At 49.3% G+C, this 13,552-nt stretch overlaps 1 protein-coding gene across 1 annotated transcript in view; it reads left to right on the top strand.

Moving 5' to 3' along the window:
* Positions 1 to 13,552, top strand: part of LOC140407752 (desmin-like) — a 293,366-nt gene that overhangs the window by 265,908 nt on the left and 13,906 nt on the right. The window contains exon 7 of the mRNA XM_072495041.1: positions 11,418 to 11,452. Within this exon, the coding sequence (XP_072351142.1) occupies positions 11,418 to 11,452 (35 nt within the window). The remainder of the gene's footprint in view (positions 1 to 11,417; positions 11,453 to 13,552) is intronic.

The raw sequence follows: 13,552 nt of genomic DNA, 5'->3' as shown, positions 1-13,552 counted from the left end.
CAGCACCTCCCGTTTTAACGGACTTTTGGGCTCTTATCGGGAGCCCCAACGGAAATTTTTCACGGCCAAACTCAGTGTGAGGCGATGAAGGAAGGAGTCCCCCCGGGTGTGGATGGAAAGAAGCGATAGTAGTGGCCAGATTGCGGAGGATCCTCTGGAGCAGCGGCAGAGACGAGAAGGGAGTAGCAAGATGGCGGCTGAGGGAGCCCAGATGGTATGGGACCCGGAACAGCAGGAGTTCCTCCGGCGATGTGTGGAGGAGCTCAAGAAGGAGGTGCTGGCGCCGATGTTGCTGGCGATTGAGGGATTGAAGGAGACGCAAAAGACCCAGGTGATTGAGCTCCGTGGAGTGAAGGCAAAGGCAGCCGAGAATGAAGACGAGATACAGGGCTTGGTGGTGAAGACAGAGACGCACGAGGCACTACGTAAGAGGTGCATAGAAAGGCTGGAAGCCCTGGAAAATAGCTCGAGGAGGAAGAATTTAAGGATTTTGGGTCTTCCCGAAGGGTCAGAGGGAGCGGGTGTTGGGGCGTATGTGAGTACGATGCTCCATACTTTAATGGGAGCTGAGGCCCCGACGGGCCCCCTGGAAGTGGAGGGATCATACCGGGTCCTCGTGAGAAGACCGAAGGCAGGGGAAATACCGCGAGCAATAGTGGTGAGGTTCCACCGCTACAAAGACAGAGAGATGGTCCTGAGATGGGCTAAGAAGACATGGAGTAGCAGGTGGGAGAATGCGGTGATCCGCGTGTATCAAGATTGGAGTGCGGAGGTGGCGAGAAGGAGGGCGAGTTTCAATCGGGCCAAGGCGGTGCTCCACAGGAAAAAAGTGAAATTTGGAATGTTGCAGCCGGCAAGACTGTGGGTTACACACCAGGGCAAACACCACTACTTCGAGACGGCGGAGGAGGCGTGGGCATTTATTCAAGAAGAGAAGTTGGACTAGATTTGAGGAATGGATGTTTGGAAAGAAGTAGCGAGGTGGTGGCAAGGAATTGTAAAGGGGGGAGAGGGGGAGGGCTTATCTGTAAAAATGTTGGATGGGAGAATTTTTTTCTCCCCCACCCCCAGAGGGGGGGGGACACGAAGAAATGTGGGCGCCGGTGGGGAAGGGAACAGGGAAGGGGAGCGGGAACTGCGCCATTAGGAGCGGGGCCGAGAGGGAAGCGCGGGCTTTTCTCCCGCGCTACGGAAATTGTGGCGGGAAAAGTGGGCGCAGGAAGGAAGGGGGCCCCACACGCAGGGAGGCCAAGGGTAAACGGGGGAACCCGAGGTCAGCCAGAGTTTGCTGACTCCCGGAAGCAATATGGGGGAGCAATCAATCTAGCGGAGGGGGCGGGGGGTGGATTAACTGGGTTGCTGCTGCTGAGGGTAAGGGAGAGCTGATATGGGATGGGATGGTCGGGACGGGAGGGCGCCATCTGGGGGACAAACGGGTGCGTGGGACCCGGGTGAGGAGCTGGTTTAAAAAAGGGGATAGTTAGTCGACGATGGGGGGGGGGGGATAAAGGGCCCCCCAACCCGGTTGATCACGTGGAACGTGAGAGGGTTGAACGGGCCGATTAAGAGGGCAAGGGTATTTGCGCACCTAAAGAGGCTGAAGGCGGATGTGGTTATGCTTCAAGAGACGCACCTGAAAGTGGCGGATCAGGTCAGATTAAGGAAAGGATGGGTGGGACAGATTTTCCACTCGGTATTAGATGCGAAAAATAGAGGGGTGGCAATACCGGTGGGGAAACGGGTACTGTTTGAGGCTAAGACCATAGTGGCGGACAGTGGGGGCAGGTACGTGATGGTGAGTGGCAGATTGCAAGGTGAGGCGGTGGTGCTGGTGAACGTATATGCCCCGAACTGGGATGACGCGGGTTTTATGAAGCGTATGTTGGAGCGCATCCCGGACCTAGAGATGGGAAATTTGGTATTGGGGGGGGACGTCAACACGGTGCTGGACCCAGGGCTGGACCGGTCCAGATCTAGGACCAGGAGGAGGCCAGCAGCGGCCAAGGTGCTTAAGGGGTTTATGGAGCAGATGGGAGGAGTAGATCCCTGGAGATTTGCTAGACCGAGGAGTAAGGAGTTTTCCTTCTTCTCCCACACCCATAAAGTATACTCCCGGATAGACTTTTTTGTCCTGGGAAGGGCGCTGATCCCGAAAGTGGCAGGAACGGAATATTCGGCTATAGCCGTTTCAGATCACGCCCCACACTGGGTGGATCTGGATCTAGGAGAGGAGAAGGAGCAGCGCCCACTTTGGAGATTAGACATGGGACTGTTGGCAGATGAGGGGGTATGTGGAAGGGTGAGGGGATGTATTGAAAGGTACCTAGAGGTCAACGATGATGGAGAGGTCCAGGTGGGAGTAGTGTGGGAGGCACTGAAAGCGGTGGTTAGGGGGGAGCTGATTTCCATAAGAGCCCACAAGGGGAAAGAAGAGGGTAAAGAAAGAGAGAGACTGATCGGGGAGATTTTGAGGGTGGATAGGCAATATGCGGAGGCCCCGGATGAAGGGTTATACAGGGAAAGACGGAGACTACAGACGGAGTTTGACCTGCTGACCACGGGTAAGGCGGAGACGCAGTTGAGGAAGGCACAGGGAATACAATACGAGTATGGGGAAAAGGCGAGCCGACTGCTGGCCCAACAACTTAGGAAGAGGGGGGCGGCGAGAGAGATCGGAGGAATTAGGGACGGGGAGGGAAGGATGGAACAGAGGGCGGAGAGGGTGAACGGGGTGTTTAAGTCATTCTATGAGAGGCTGTATAAGTCCCAACCCCCGGAGGGGAAAGAGGGAATGATGCACTTCTTGGACCAGTTGGAGTTCCCGAGGGTTGAGGAGCATGAGGTGACAGGTCTGGGAGCGCAGATTGAGGTGGTAAAAGGAATCGGGAACATGCAGGCAGGAAAGGCCCTGGGACCAGATGGGTTCCCGGTGGAATTTTACAGGAAATATGTGGACCTACTGGCCCCACTCCTGCCGAGAACCTTCAATGAGGCTAAGGAAAGGGGGACACTACCCCCGACGATGTCGGAGGCGACGATATCGTTGATCCTGAAACGAGACAAAGACCCATTGCAGTGCGGGTCATACAGGCCCATCTCCCTCCTAAATGTAGACGCCAAGTTACTGGCCAAGGTGATGGCGACTAGGATAGAGGACTGTGTCCGAGGGGTGGCACATGACGACCAGACAGGGTTTGTTAAAGGGAGGCAATTGAATGCCAACATACGAAGGTTGCTGGGGGTAATGATGATGCCCCCACCGGAGGGGGAGGCAGTGATAGTGGTGGCAATGGATGCAGAGAAGGCATTCGATAGAGTGGAGTGGGACTATCTGTGGGAGGTACTGAAGAGATTTGGATTTGGAGAGGGGTTCATCAGATGGGTTCAGCTCCTGTACGGGGACCCGGTGGCAAGCGTGGTTACAAACAGGCAACGATCCAACTATTTCCGATTACATAGGGGCACAAGACAGGGGTGTCCCTTGTCCCCGTTACTGTTCGCGTTGGCAATCGAGCCATTGGCCATAGCGCTGAGGGGCTATAAGAATTGGAGAGGGGTGCTTAGAGGAGGAGAGTAACATCGGGTGTCATTATACGTGGATGATCTGCTGCTATATGTGGCGGACCCAGTGGAGGGGATGCCTGAGATAATGCAGACACTCGGAGTTTGGAGAGTTCTCGGGATACAAATTGAACATGGGAAAGAGTGAACTATTTGTGATGCACCCCGGGGAACAGGGCAGGGGAATAGACGATCTGCCGCTGAGGAGAGTAGCAAGGGACTTTCGATATCTAGGGATCCAGGTGGCTAGGAACTGGGGAACCTTGCATAAACTTAACTTGACACGACAGGTAGAGCAGATGGAGGAAGACTTTAAAAGGTGGGACATGGTGCCCCTGTCATTGGCGGGTAGGGTACAGGTGGTCAAAATGGTGGTCCTCCCGAGGTTTCTTTTCGTGTTTTAGTGCCTCCCCATACAGATTACAAAGGCGTTCTTCAAGAAAGTGGATCGGAGTATTATGAGCTTTGTGTGGGTGGGCTGGAAAGACCCCAAGGGTAAAGAGGGGGTTCCTGCAGCGTAGGAGGGACAGAGGGGGACTGGCACTGCCGAGCCTGAGTGATTACTATTGGGCCGCCAACGTGTCTATGATTATGTAAGTGGATGAGGGAAGAAGAAGGAGCGGCGTGGAAAAGGCTGGAGATGGCGTCCTGTAGGGGAACAAGTTTAAAAGCACTGGCGACGGCGCCGTTAACGTTTTCCCCCAAAAAATACACCACAAACCCAGTGGTGGTGGCGACTTTGAAGATTTGGGGGCAGTGGAGACGACATAGGGGGGTGACGGGTGCCTCGGTGTGGTCCCCGATAAGGAACAACCACAAGTTCGTCCCGGGAAGGATAGATGGGGGATTCCAATCTTGGCAACGAGCAGGAGTTGTGAAATTGAAGGACTTTTTCTTGGACGGGACGTTCGCGAGTCTGGGAGCACTGGTAGAAAAATACGAGTTGCCATCTGGGAATGCCTTCCGATATATGCAAGTGAGGGCATTTGGAAGGCAACAGGTGAGGGAATTTCCGCAGCTCCCGGCGCAAGGGATCCAGGACAGAGTGATCTCGGGGGCATGGGTCGGTGATGTTAAAGTGTCCGATATATACAGGGAAATGAGAGACGAGGGGGAGACGATGGTAGAGGAGCTAAAGGGTAAATGGGAGGAGGAGCTGGGGGAAGAGATTGAAGAGGGGCTGTGGGCAGATGCCCTAAGTAGGGTAAATTCCTCGTCCTCATGTGCCAGGCTCAGCCTGATCCAATTCAAGGTTCTACACAGGGCGCATATGACGGGAGCAAGGCTGAGTAGATTTTTTGGAGTGGAGGATAGGTGCGGGAGGTGCGCGGGAAGCCCGGCGAACCACACCCACATGTTTTGGTCATGTCCGGTATTGCATGGGTTCTGGGTGGGTGTGGCAAGAGTGATCTCAAAGGTGGTGGGGGTCCGGGTCAAACCAGGTTGGAGGTTGGCTATATTTGGGGTTGCAGAAGAGCCGGGAGTGCAGGAGGCGAGAGAGGCCGATGCTTTGGCCTTTGCGTCCCTAGTAGCCCGGCGAAGGATTCTACTTATGTGGAAAGAAGCTAAACCCCCGGGCGTGGAGGCCTGGATAAACGACATGGCAGGGTTTATAAAATTGGAGCGAATAAAGTACGCACTAAGAGGTTCGGCTCAGGGGTTCACCAGGCGGTGGCAACCATTCCTTGACTATCTCGCAGAGCGATAAGGGAAAACAGGAAAGACAGCAGCAGCAACCCAGGGGGGGGGGGAGGGGAGGGTACATGTGGGTCCTTGGGGGTTTTTTGTTTTTTTCCATGCTAGTTGTTTATAATCATATTTATTTTTTCAATGTTATTATTTCTTTTTCTGCACTGGTTGTTAGTTAATATATTGTTTAAATAACGGTCAATGTACATTCTGTTACAAAGTTGTAAAAATGGAAAATTCTTCTTGATCGAAAAACTTTAATAAAATATATTTTTTTTAAAAAAAGAAAGCCCACCAACGACTACTTTCTCAGAAGACTAAGGAAATTTGGTATGTCAGCTACGACCCTCACCAACTTTTACAGATGCACCATAGAAAGCATTCTTTCTGGTTGTATCACAGCTTGGTATGGAGCCTGCTCTGACCAAGACCGCAGGAAACTACAAAAGCTTGTGAATGTAGCCCAGTCCATCACACAAACCAGCCTCCCATTGACTATCTATCATTCCCGCTGCCTCAGAAAGGCAGACAGCATAATTAAGGACCTCATTCACCCCAGAGATACTCTCTTCCACCTTCTTCCGTCAGGAAAAAGATACCAAAGTTTGAGGTCATGTACCAACCGACTCAAGAACAGCTTCTTCCCTACTGCCATCAGACTTGTGAATGGACCTACCTCGTATTAAGTTGATCTTTTCTCTACACCTTGCTATAACTGTAACACTATATTCTGCAGTATCTCCTTCCTTCCCTATGTACAGTATGCATTGTTTGTACAGCATGCAAGAAACAATACTTTTCACTGTATACTAATACATGTGACAATAATAAATCAAATCAAATCACCAACAGTGTCCTGGTCCACTCACGTTGATGCAACGATCAAGAAAGCCCAACAACATCTCTACTTTCTACTGAAGCTAAAGAAATTTGGTATGTCTGCATCGACTCTCACAAACGTCTACAGATGTGCGATAGAGAGCATCCTATCCGTCTGCATCACAGCCTGGTATGGCAACTGCTCGGTCCAAGTTCGCAAGAAATTGCAGAGTGTGGTGAACTCAGCCCATCGCATCACACAAGCTTGACGCCCCCAACTTGATTCTGTATACACCTCCCGCTGCCTCAGGAAGGTAGACAGCATTATCAGACCCCTCCCACCCAGGTATTGCCTTCCAGACCCTTCCATCAGGCAGAAGGTACAGAAGTTTGAAGACCCGCACATCCAGACATAGGAACAGCTTCTTCCCCACAGCTACAAGACTCCTCAATGACCCCCCCCTTGGATTGATCTGTTCCCTGTAAGAACACTATTCACGAGGCCCTATGCTGCTCTTGCTCATGTATTTACTTTGTTTAGCCCCTTGTTCCGCACTGTAACCAATCACTGTTTGTTGATGTACCATTTGTCAATGTTCTCTGATGATTATTCTTTTGTCTACTATGTACATACTGCGTACGTTCCCTCGGCCGCAGAAAAATACTTTTCACTGTACTTCGGGACATGTGACAATAAATCAAATCAAGTCAAAATGACGCCTGAACAGCCTGCCTGTAGTCTAGGAACGTCAGCACCATAGAGGCAGTTGTCAACAATCAAACACTGAAGAGCAGGCCTTCAGCACTGGGGATCCTCGCATGGCCAAGGTCTGGATAAATGGAGGACAGCTGAGCATTACCTCCCTAATGTTGCTGACTGAGGTCTGGGGTCTAGGGGTTCCTGTTCTGGCCGGGAGTGAGGTTTGCCAACAGAACTGGCTTGCAGGGTGGCATCCTGAGAGAAGGGGGAGACTTGGGACATATGAGGGTCCTGGAATGGAAGACTAATTGATTGTCGATCTCCTCCAGTTCCTCCCAGATACAAAAATGATTGATGGAGTCAATCCTATGGAGCCTGCCTTCGCTGTGTTTGTCGCAGCCGAGACAGGCAGACACTGAAGAAGACTGCAAGACCAACACAGGCTGAAAGCAGCACCACATGTGCAGGGGGGCAGCACACCCTCAAGACCCGGCCGCTCATCAGGCTGAGGAGGGGGCCAGAAGGGGAGGCTAACGATGTGGCAGGGTGTACAGGATTCGTTGGTCCTTCAATGTGCTGACGGACAGCCTATGCAGCAAAAGACTGCGTCTCAATAGAGAGACAGTGTGGCACCTGTGCCACGTCCTCATGGACAGGGAGTACAGGTGTGGGCAGGCCCAGTGTGAAGATTAAAGTGACAGAGGCTTTACATGTATCAGATGTGAAATGTAGTAATGGTGAACATTGAATGTGACAGATTTCCATTCCCCCGAGCTACGGACAGTGACCTCACCAGTGCCTATTCAGTGCTTCTCACTCTTGATCCTCCATGGTCTAGTGCTACATCTAGGTGTGTCCCCTGGATTTACATCAGGGGTGGAGGCAGCCTGCTGCTTTCCACACCCTGAGGCCTTTGATGCCCTTGGCGGACATCCTTTGGAGGGCCTGGAACTGGAGTGCCCTGGCCGACTTACTGGTGTCACAGGCGTTGCCCAGCCACTCTATTCTACCCGCTGCCCTTGAGATGCGCAGGTGTCAGGAAGTGGGAGGGGGTTCACAAGAACTGTTCACCGCCTTAGTCTCCTTGATAGAATGATAAGCTCCAGCTCTTCCTCCTCCCAGACGGTACCCATCAGGCCTGGTTGACTCCCTGGAACGGAGGGGCAGCTGGAGTAAGCTCCAGAAGCCTCTGAATCATCTGGCATTGCCAGTCCTGAAGGCTCCCTATTGTCTGCTCTATGGTGTCAATGCCCTCAGCGATGGTCCTCAGTGACTGAGAAAGCTCTGGAGTGCTTTGGCAATGCCCACCTGCGTCCGGAACATGTCCCTCAGGCCCTGGGGACATGATGTCGAGGCCCTCAGCCATGGTCATCACAGTCTGAACAACACCTTAGACAGCACCACTCCAGGCACAGACATCGTGCTTTTCCACTGTGGTCACCACCACATTGCTAACCCTGCTGCTGATTCTCCAATATACTCAGGGAAACAGGGTGCCCTGGTTCTCATCCACTCCGTCGAGAAGCCTGGCCAGGTCGGCATCCCCAAAGCAAGAGGCAGTTCTCTGCCCTGACATCCTAGTGTCTTGACTTGGAATGAATGCTGAGGGAGCTGAAAGCAGCTCCCCCTTGTTAGCGGCAAGCAGCTGCAGCGCGAGTCGGACAGATCAGACAGCGAGGGAGTCAGGCATGGAGAGATTCACTTGGGGGCTCGCTTTTTGCATGATGTAAGATGAATAGGTCGTGATCTCGCCATTACAGACGCCGTGAAACACCCTGCCAAACCCGTACAAAATTACACTTATAAAAGCGCCCTAGATCATTTTATAATATAATCTTTATTGTCACAAGTGAGCTTACATTAACACTGCAATAAATTACCGTGAGAAGTCCCTAGTCGCCACATTCCGGCGCCTGTTCGGGTACACAGAGGGAGAATTTTGAATCTCTAAATTACCTAACAGCACGTCTTTCGGGACTTGTGGGAGGAAACCGGAGCACCCGGAGGAAACCCACACAGACACGGGGAGAATGGGCAGACTCCGCACAGACAGTGACCGAAGCCAGGAATTGAACCTGGGAGCCTGGAGCTGTGAAGCAACAGTGCTAACCACTGTGCTACCGTTCCACCCCTTGTGTAACCTTACCAATTTCAAATGAAAGGTTGTTGTATATTCCAAGCTTGCATACAATTGGCAGCATGTATTGCTGGACCACATTCATTATGTGAAAGACTGTTAGAGCTGATTGATAGAGATTTACATTCATTCAATCTGAGCCATGTTCAATATTTAAAGCAAAACTAGATAGATTCTTGATTAACAAGGGGTGAAAGTTTATCGGAGGTAGGTAGGAATGGGGGGTTGTTACAATCAGTAACAGATTGTAGAGACCACAAAAGAGACTCCTGTCTGGAAGCTAGAGGGCAGTCCAGAACGTCTTTGGGAATCATAATAGCTGTAATACTTACCTTGCTTCAGTGGCCTAAGTGGTGAAACGCCAATCTTTCTAAACAGTGCCCACACCAAAGAGATGTAAGTTGCACTAAGTGCATTCCAATCACTGAAGTGTATGATTTCACTTAATTTACCTATCTTTGATGAATGAAACATTTGATCAATGTTTCCAAACATTCGGGTTTCACCACTTAGGCCACTGATGTGTGAAGGGAGATGAATGGATCAAAGCAGCAGAAGTTTTTTTACAAGCTGTTCATCACAAAGCTCTACTCAAGCCATAAATGGATTGCAGACAGTGAATCTGTGGGATCCAGACACAGGCACAGCGCTCTCCTTGGAGGAATGGACACGTGGAGCTGCAAGTTAAGTATTAAAACTATAATGCTTCCCGCAGCCCCTGTCTGCCCTGTAGCTTCCACACAGGGGTCACTTTTCTGGGGGAAGGGGTCTGTGGATGGGCTTCGATTCGACATGGGGTTCCTGTGGGGGGCTCCCCATATCCAGGGGTCCGGGTGGGTGGTGGTCGGGTCATTCCCGTACTTGGCTGTAAGCAATCCAGATGTGGGGGGGCGGAGCCGATCTGCAGTGCGGGGGGCTGGGGATGCTACCCGTTCAAGGTGGCTGCCCATTATCGGGATTCCCCCAGGCATCAACTCGTATTCCACGCCATCCATAAATTTGTATGGCAAGGAATTGCATCCTGCTGTAAGACCACAAGGGGATTGTAAAACTAGTGCAATTGAGCTCAGGCGGGAGAACTGGCCGAGATTTCTGCATTCGAGAGATTGCTGTATAATTTTCTCTCTTTGCTTTATAATTGATTTTTTATTTGCCGTTGGGATGTGGAGTAGCATTAGACAAAGTGATTTATTCAAGCAACAATGAGATAAAACTATATACAGGCACAGCAACTTCAATACAGGTCTTTACTTCTTGACTCCCAGGCTCACCTGAGGGCCCGCTTGCTCCCCAGATCCACTCACTTTTCTTGCCATTAGCTGAGGTTCACATGCTTCCAAGCAATAGATCCTGGCATTTGATGTAGCATCATTTGCAAGACCAGCCTTTATTATCCATCCCTAATTGCCCTGAAAAAGTAGTAATGAGCTGCCTTCTTGAAGCACTGTGGCCTGATGTTGATATGTCTATAGTGCTGGTATGGAAAGAATTCATGAATTTTAGCTCAGCGACAGTGAAGGAATAACGATATAATTCCAAGTCAGGATGGCTGTGACTTGGAGAGGAACTTGAAGGTGGTGGTGTTCACATGTGGGTCTGCTGTCCTTGTCCACTTAGGTGGTAGTAATTGCAGGTTTGAAAGGTAATGTCAAAGAAGTCTCAGTGAGTTGCTGCAGTGCATATTATAGATGATACAGACTGCACAATTTGAGGAGGGAAGTAGTGGATGGGATGCCAATAAAGTGGGCTACTTCGTGCTGATGTTGCTGAAATTTGAGAATATTGTTGGAGTTAACTCATCCAGGTAATGGGAAGATATTCCATCAGAGTCCTGGCTTTTGTCTGTAGATGATGAACAATCCTTGGAGAGTCAGGAGGTGAGTTACTCATCATAGAATTCACATTGACGTATTTTAACTGAACTGTGGCACTGTTTATCTAACCCTTAAATCACAGGTGCAGATGAGCAATTCTACTCATGAGAGTCAGTGAGAAATTGCCTGTAACCAACATTATAAAGTACTATTGGGATAAATGTTCCATTGAGTTTAATGCTGGCTAAAAATAGCACGCACAAAAATGTGTTACAAGTGTGTTAGGTAGTCACAGCTGAACTTGACCAATCACAGAAATATTCCTCTATTGTCGTGTGCATGTTTTTATTGCTGTTACGTATTGAGCAATTTTTGTAAAGTTATTGTCCTAAGTCTTTTTGAAAAAGACAGTAAATTCCAGTCTGATACCATTACCAACTCATCTGCTACACTCCCTCCTGTCATCAACCAATGGAGATGGCCAGTAGAAGTTGACTTACATAAAGAAATGCGTTCAATTTGAAAAAGTCTTTTTAAAGGTAAAACTGCTTTTGTGATACCGTGGGAGGTTACTAGAGTTACCCATCATGAAGGATAACAATTTGAAGAATGTGAAAAACTAACTGAGAAATCATTAACCTGGCATTTTAGTAAATTTTATACAATTTAAAATTGACTGAATTTTCTTGCTTTCTAGGGACTATACATCTCAGCCCAGTATAACTGATAAAGGTGCGTATAATTTTTAAGTCAGTTTGATATTAAATAAGAAACTTAGCATAATTCACAACATCAGTTTCTGTTATGCATTGGCCGCACACCTGTGGAATTAGCCACAATGTTAGGTTGCAGGGGTGGGGGCAGTTTCCATGGGATTATGTCCCATCAAGACAGCTTGATGTGGTGACGACATTTAGGCGAAGAGATCACATGATCATTTCCTTGCTGTGTCACGTACAAATCCAGATGTAAGTTTAAATTTTACTCCCTGCAACAAAAAGCATTCTTTATTTTTTTGCTCTGATTCTTCCAAGATGATATATCCAGAAAGGCTGTGAAACTCGCTCCTAACGTTTCTCTCTTCCTCTTATTCAGTGTCCTACATTATCTTCCTTTTCAGTATGTTGAAATCCAAACTTAGTACATGTTTTCCTGTTCTAATTTATTCTCAGTATTTAATTTAAAATACTTGTTTCATATTCCATCGTTTTTATTCATTTACTGGATGTGGGCGTTGCTGATTAGGCCAGCATGTATTGCCCATCCCTAGTTGCCCTTCAGAAGGTGGTGGTGAGTTGCCTTCTTGAACCGCTGCAGTCCTTCAGGTGTAGGTACACCCACTGTGCTGTTAGGGAGGGAGTTGCAGGACTTTGTCCCAGTGACAGCGAAGGAGCGGCAATATATTTCCAATTCAAGGTAGTGAATGACTTGAAGGGAACCTCCAGGTGGTGGGGTTCCCAGGTATCTGCTGCTCTTTCTTGATGGTATGTGATCTTTATGTTGTCAATGATGCTATTGCCTTGCCACTCCTTTGGCTTACCAATAAAGCTTTTGATTAGTTTTCTTTGACTCCCTAACCGCTCATATTTCCTTGCTTCCTCCAAACCCCATCACTTTGATCTGCCAGCCCTGGAAAACAACTTTCGGCAGCTCTCCCATGACCTTGAGTTCAAACTACCTTTCCTCTGGCCTTCCAGTCGATATGACAACACTGCTATTGTTAACTTGCTCAACAACTTTCCCTTTCTTCCCTTACTCTCACCAAATGACTCACTGTGTCCCAATTCCTCTTGTCAGCTTCCACCTTTACTCCTTAAAGTCTGAGGGACGCAGGAGATCCAGTGACATATCTAATTTAATCATGTCAAGCGTTTCCATGCCGCCCCATCTATTGTCAATCACCTTACTTTTCTTAAAGAATAGTTTCACTTTGTCACTCTTTCATACCCATTCCAGTCCCATTTCCAACAGTAAGCATGAAGAGCTCATGGACTACTTCAACTCCAAGGTCAAGACAATAAGATTGCAAATCCATGAACTTTCTGTTAAACATGTGTCATAACTCTCAAAAGGATTGGGAGGCACTGCTGCCTACGGTGCTGAGGACCCAGGTTCGATCCCAGCCCCGGGTCAGTATCTGTGGAGTTTGCACATTCTCCCCATGTCTGCGTGGGTCTCACCCCCAGAACCCCCAAGATCTGCAGGATAGGTGGATTGGCCACACCAAATTGCTCCTTAATTGGAAAAAACAATTGGGTACTCTAAATGTATTTATTTTTAACTCCCAAAGGATTGTGACAATGGCCGTAATTTAATGGGGGGGGAAACGGAGTCCCATTTTGGGCACGTTTAGTGGGGTGCTTCTCAGTGCTAATCCTGCTATTTTTTGGACCTCAACAAGGAAAGCCCTGCCAAGGCCACCCTTACAATTCATTTCATGCTCAGCTCCTGAGTACAGGGAGAGATCGGGTTGTCATTTTAAAATTCTGCCGTGATCTCTCGGCCGCTTCCTCCCCCCCCGGCAGTCTCTGGACCCCCCAATGCCCCAACTTACCGATTAGGAATCCTCGAGCCCCCTCATCCAAGCCGATAAGGGCAGGGCAGTCCCGGCCCAATCTCCAGCATGGGCAACCAACACTTTGGCACAGCCAGACTGGCAGTACCACCTGGGCACCCTGGCAGGTCTAGTACCACTTCCCAATCTATAATTCTTGCCTTGAATTTTTCTGAAATCTGGAACCAACACTAAATTATCTGCACCAGTAATTTGGCTGGGCAGCTAAAATCTGGTGTACTGTACGATCTGTTGCTCAAATGCTCCAGATTAGATAT

Source organism: Scyliorhinus torazame, chromosome 2, assembly GCF_047496885.1.
Source record: "Scyliorhinus torazame isolate Kashiwa2021f chromosome 2, sScyTor2.1, whole genome shotgun sequence".
Lineage (NCBI taxonomy): Eukaryota > Metazoa > Chordata > Chondrichthyes > Carcharhiniformes > Scyliorhinidae > Scyliorhinus > Scyliorhinus torazame.
The sequence above is the reverse complement of the archived record's forward strand: the minus strand, read 5'-3'. Positions and strand labels throughout refer to the sequence as shown.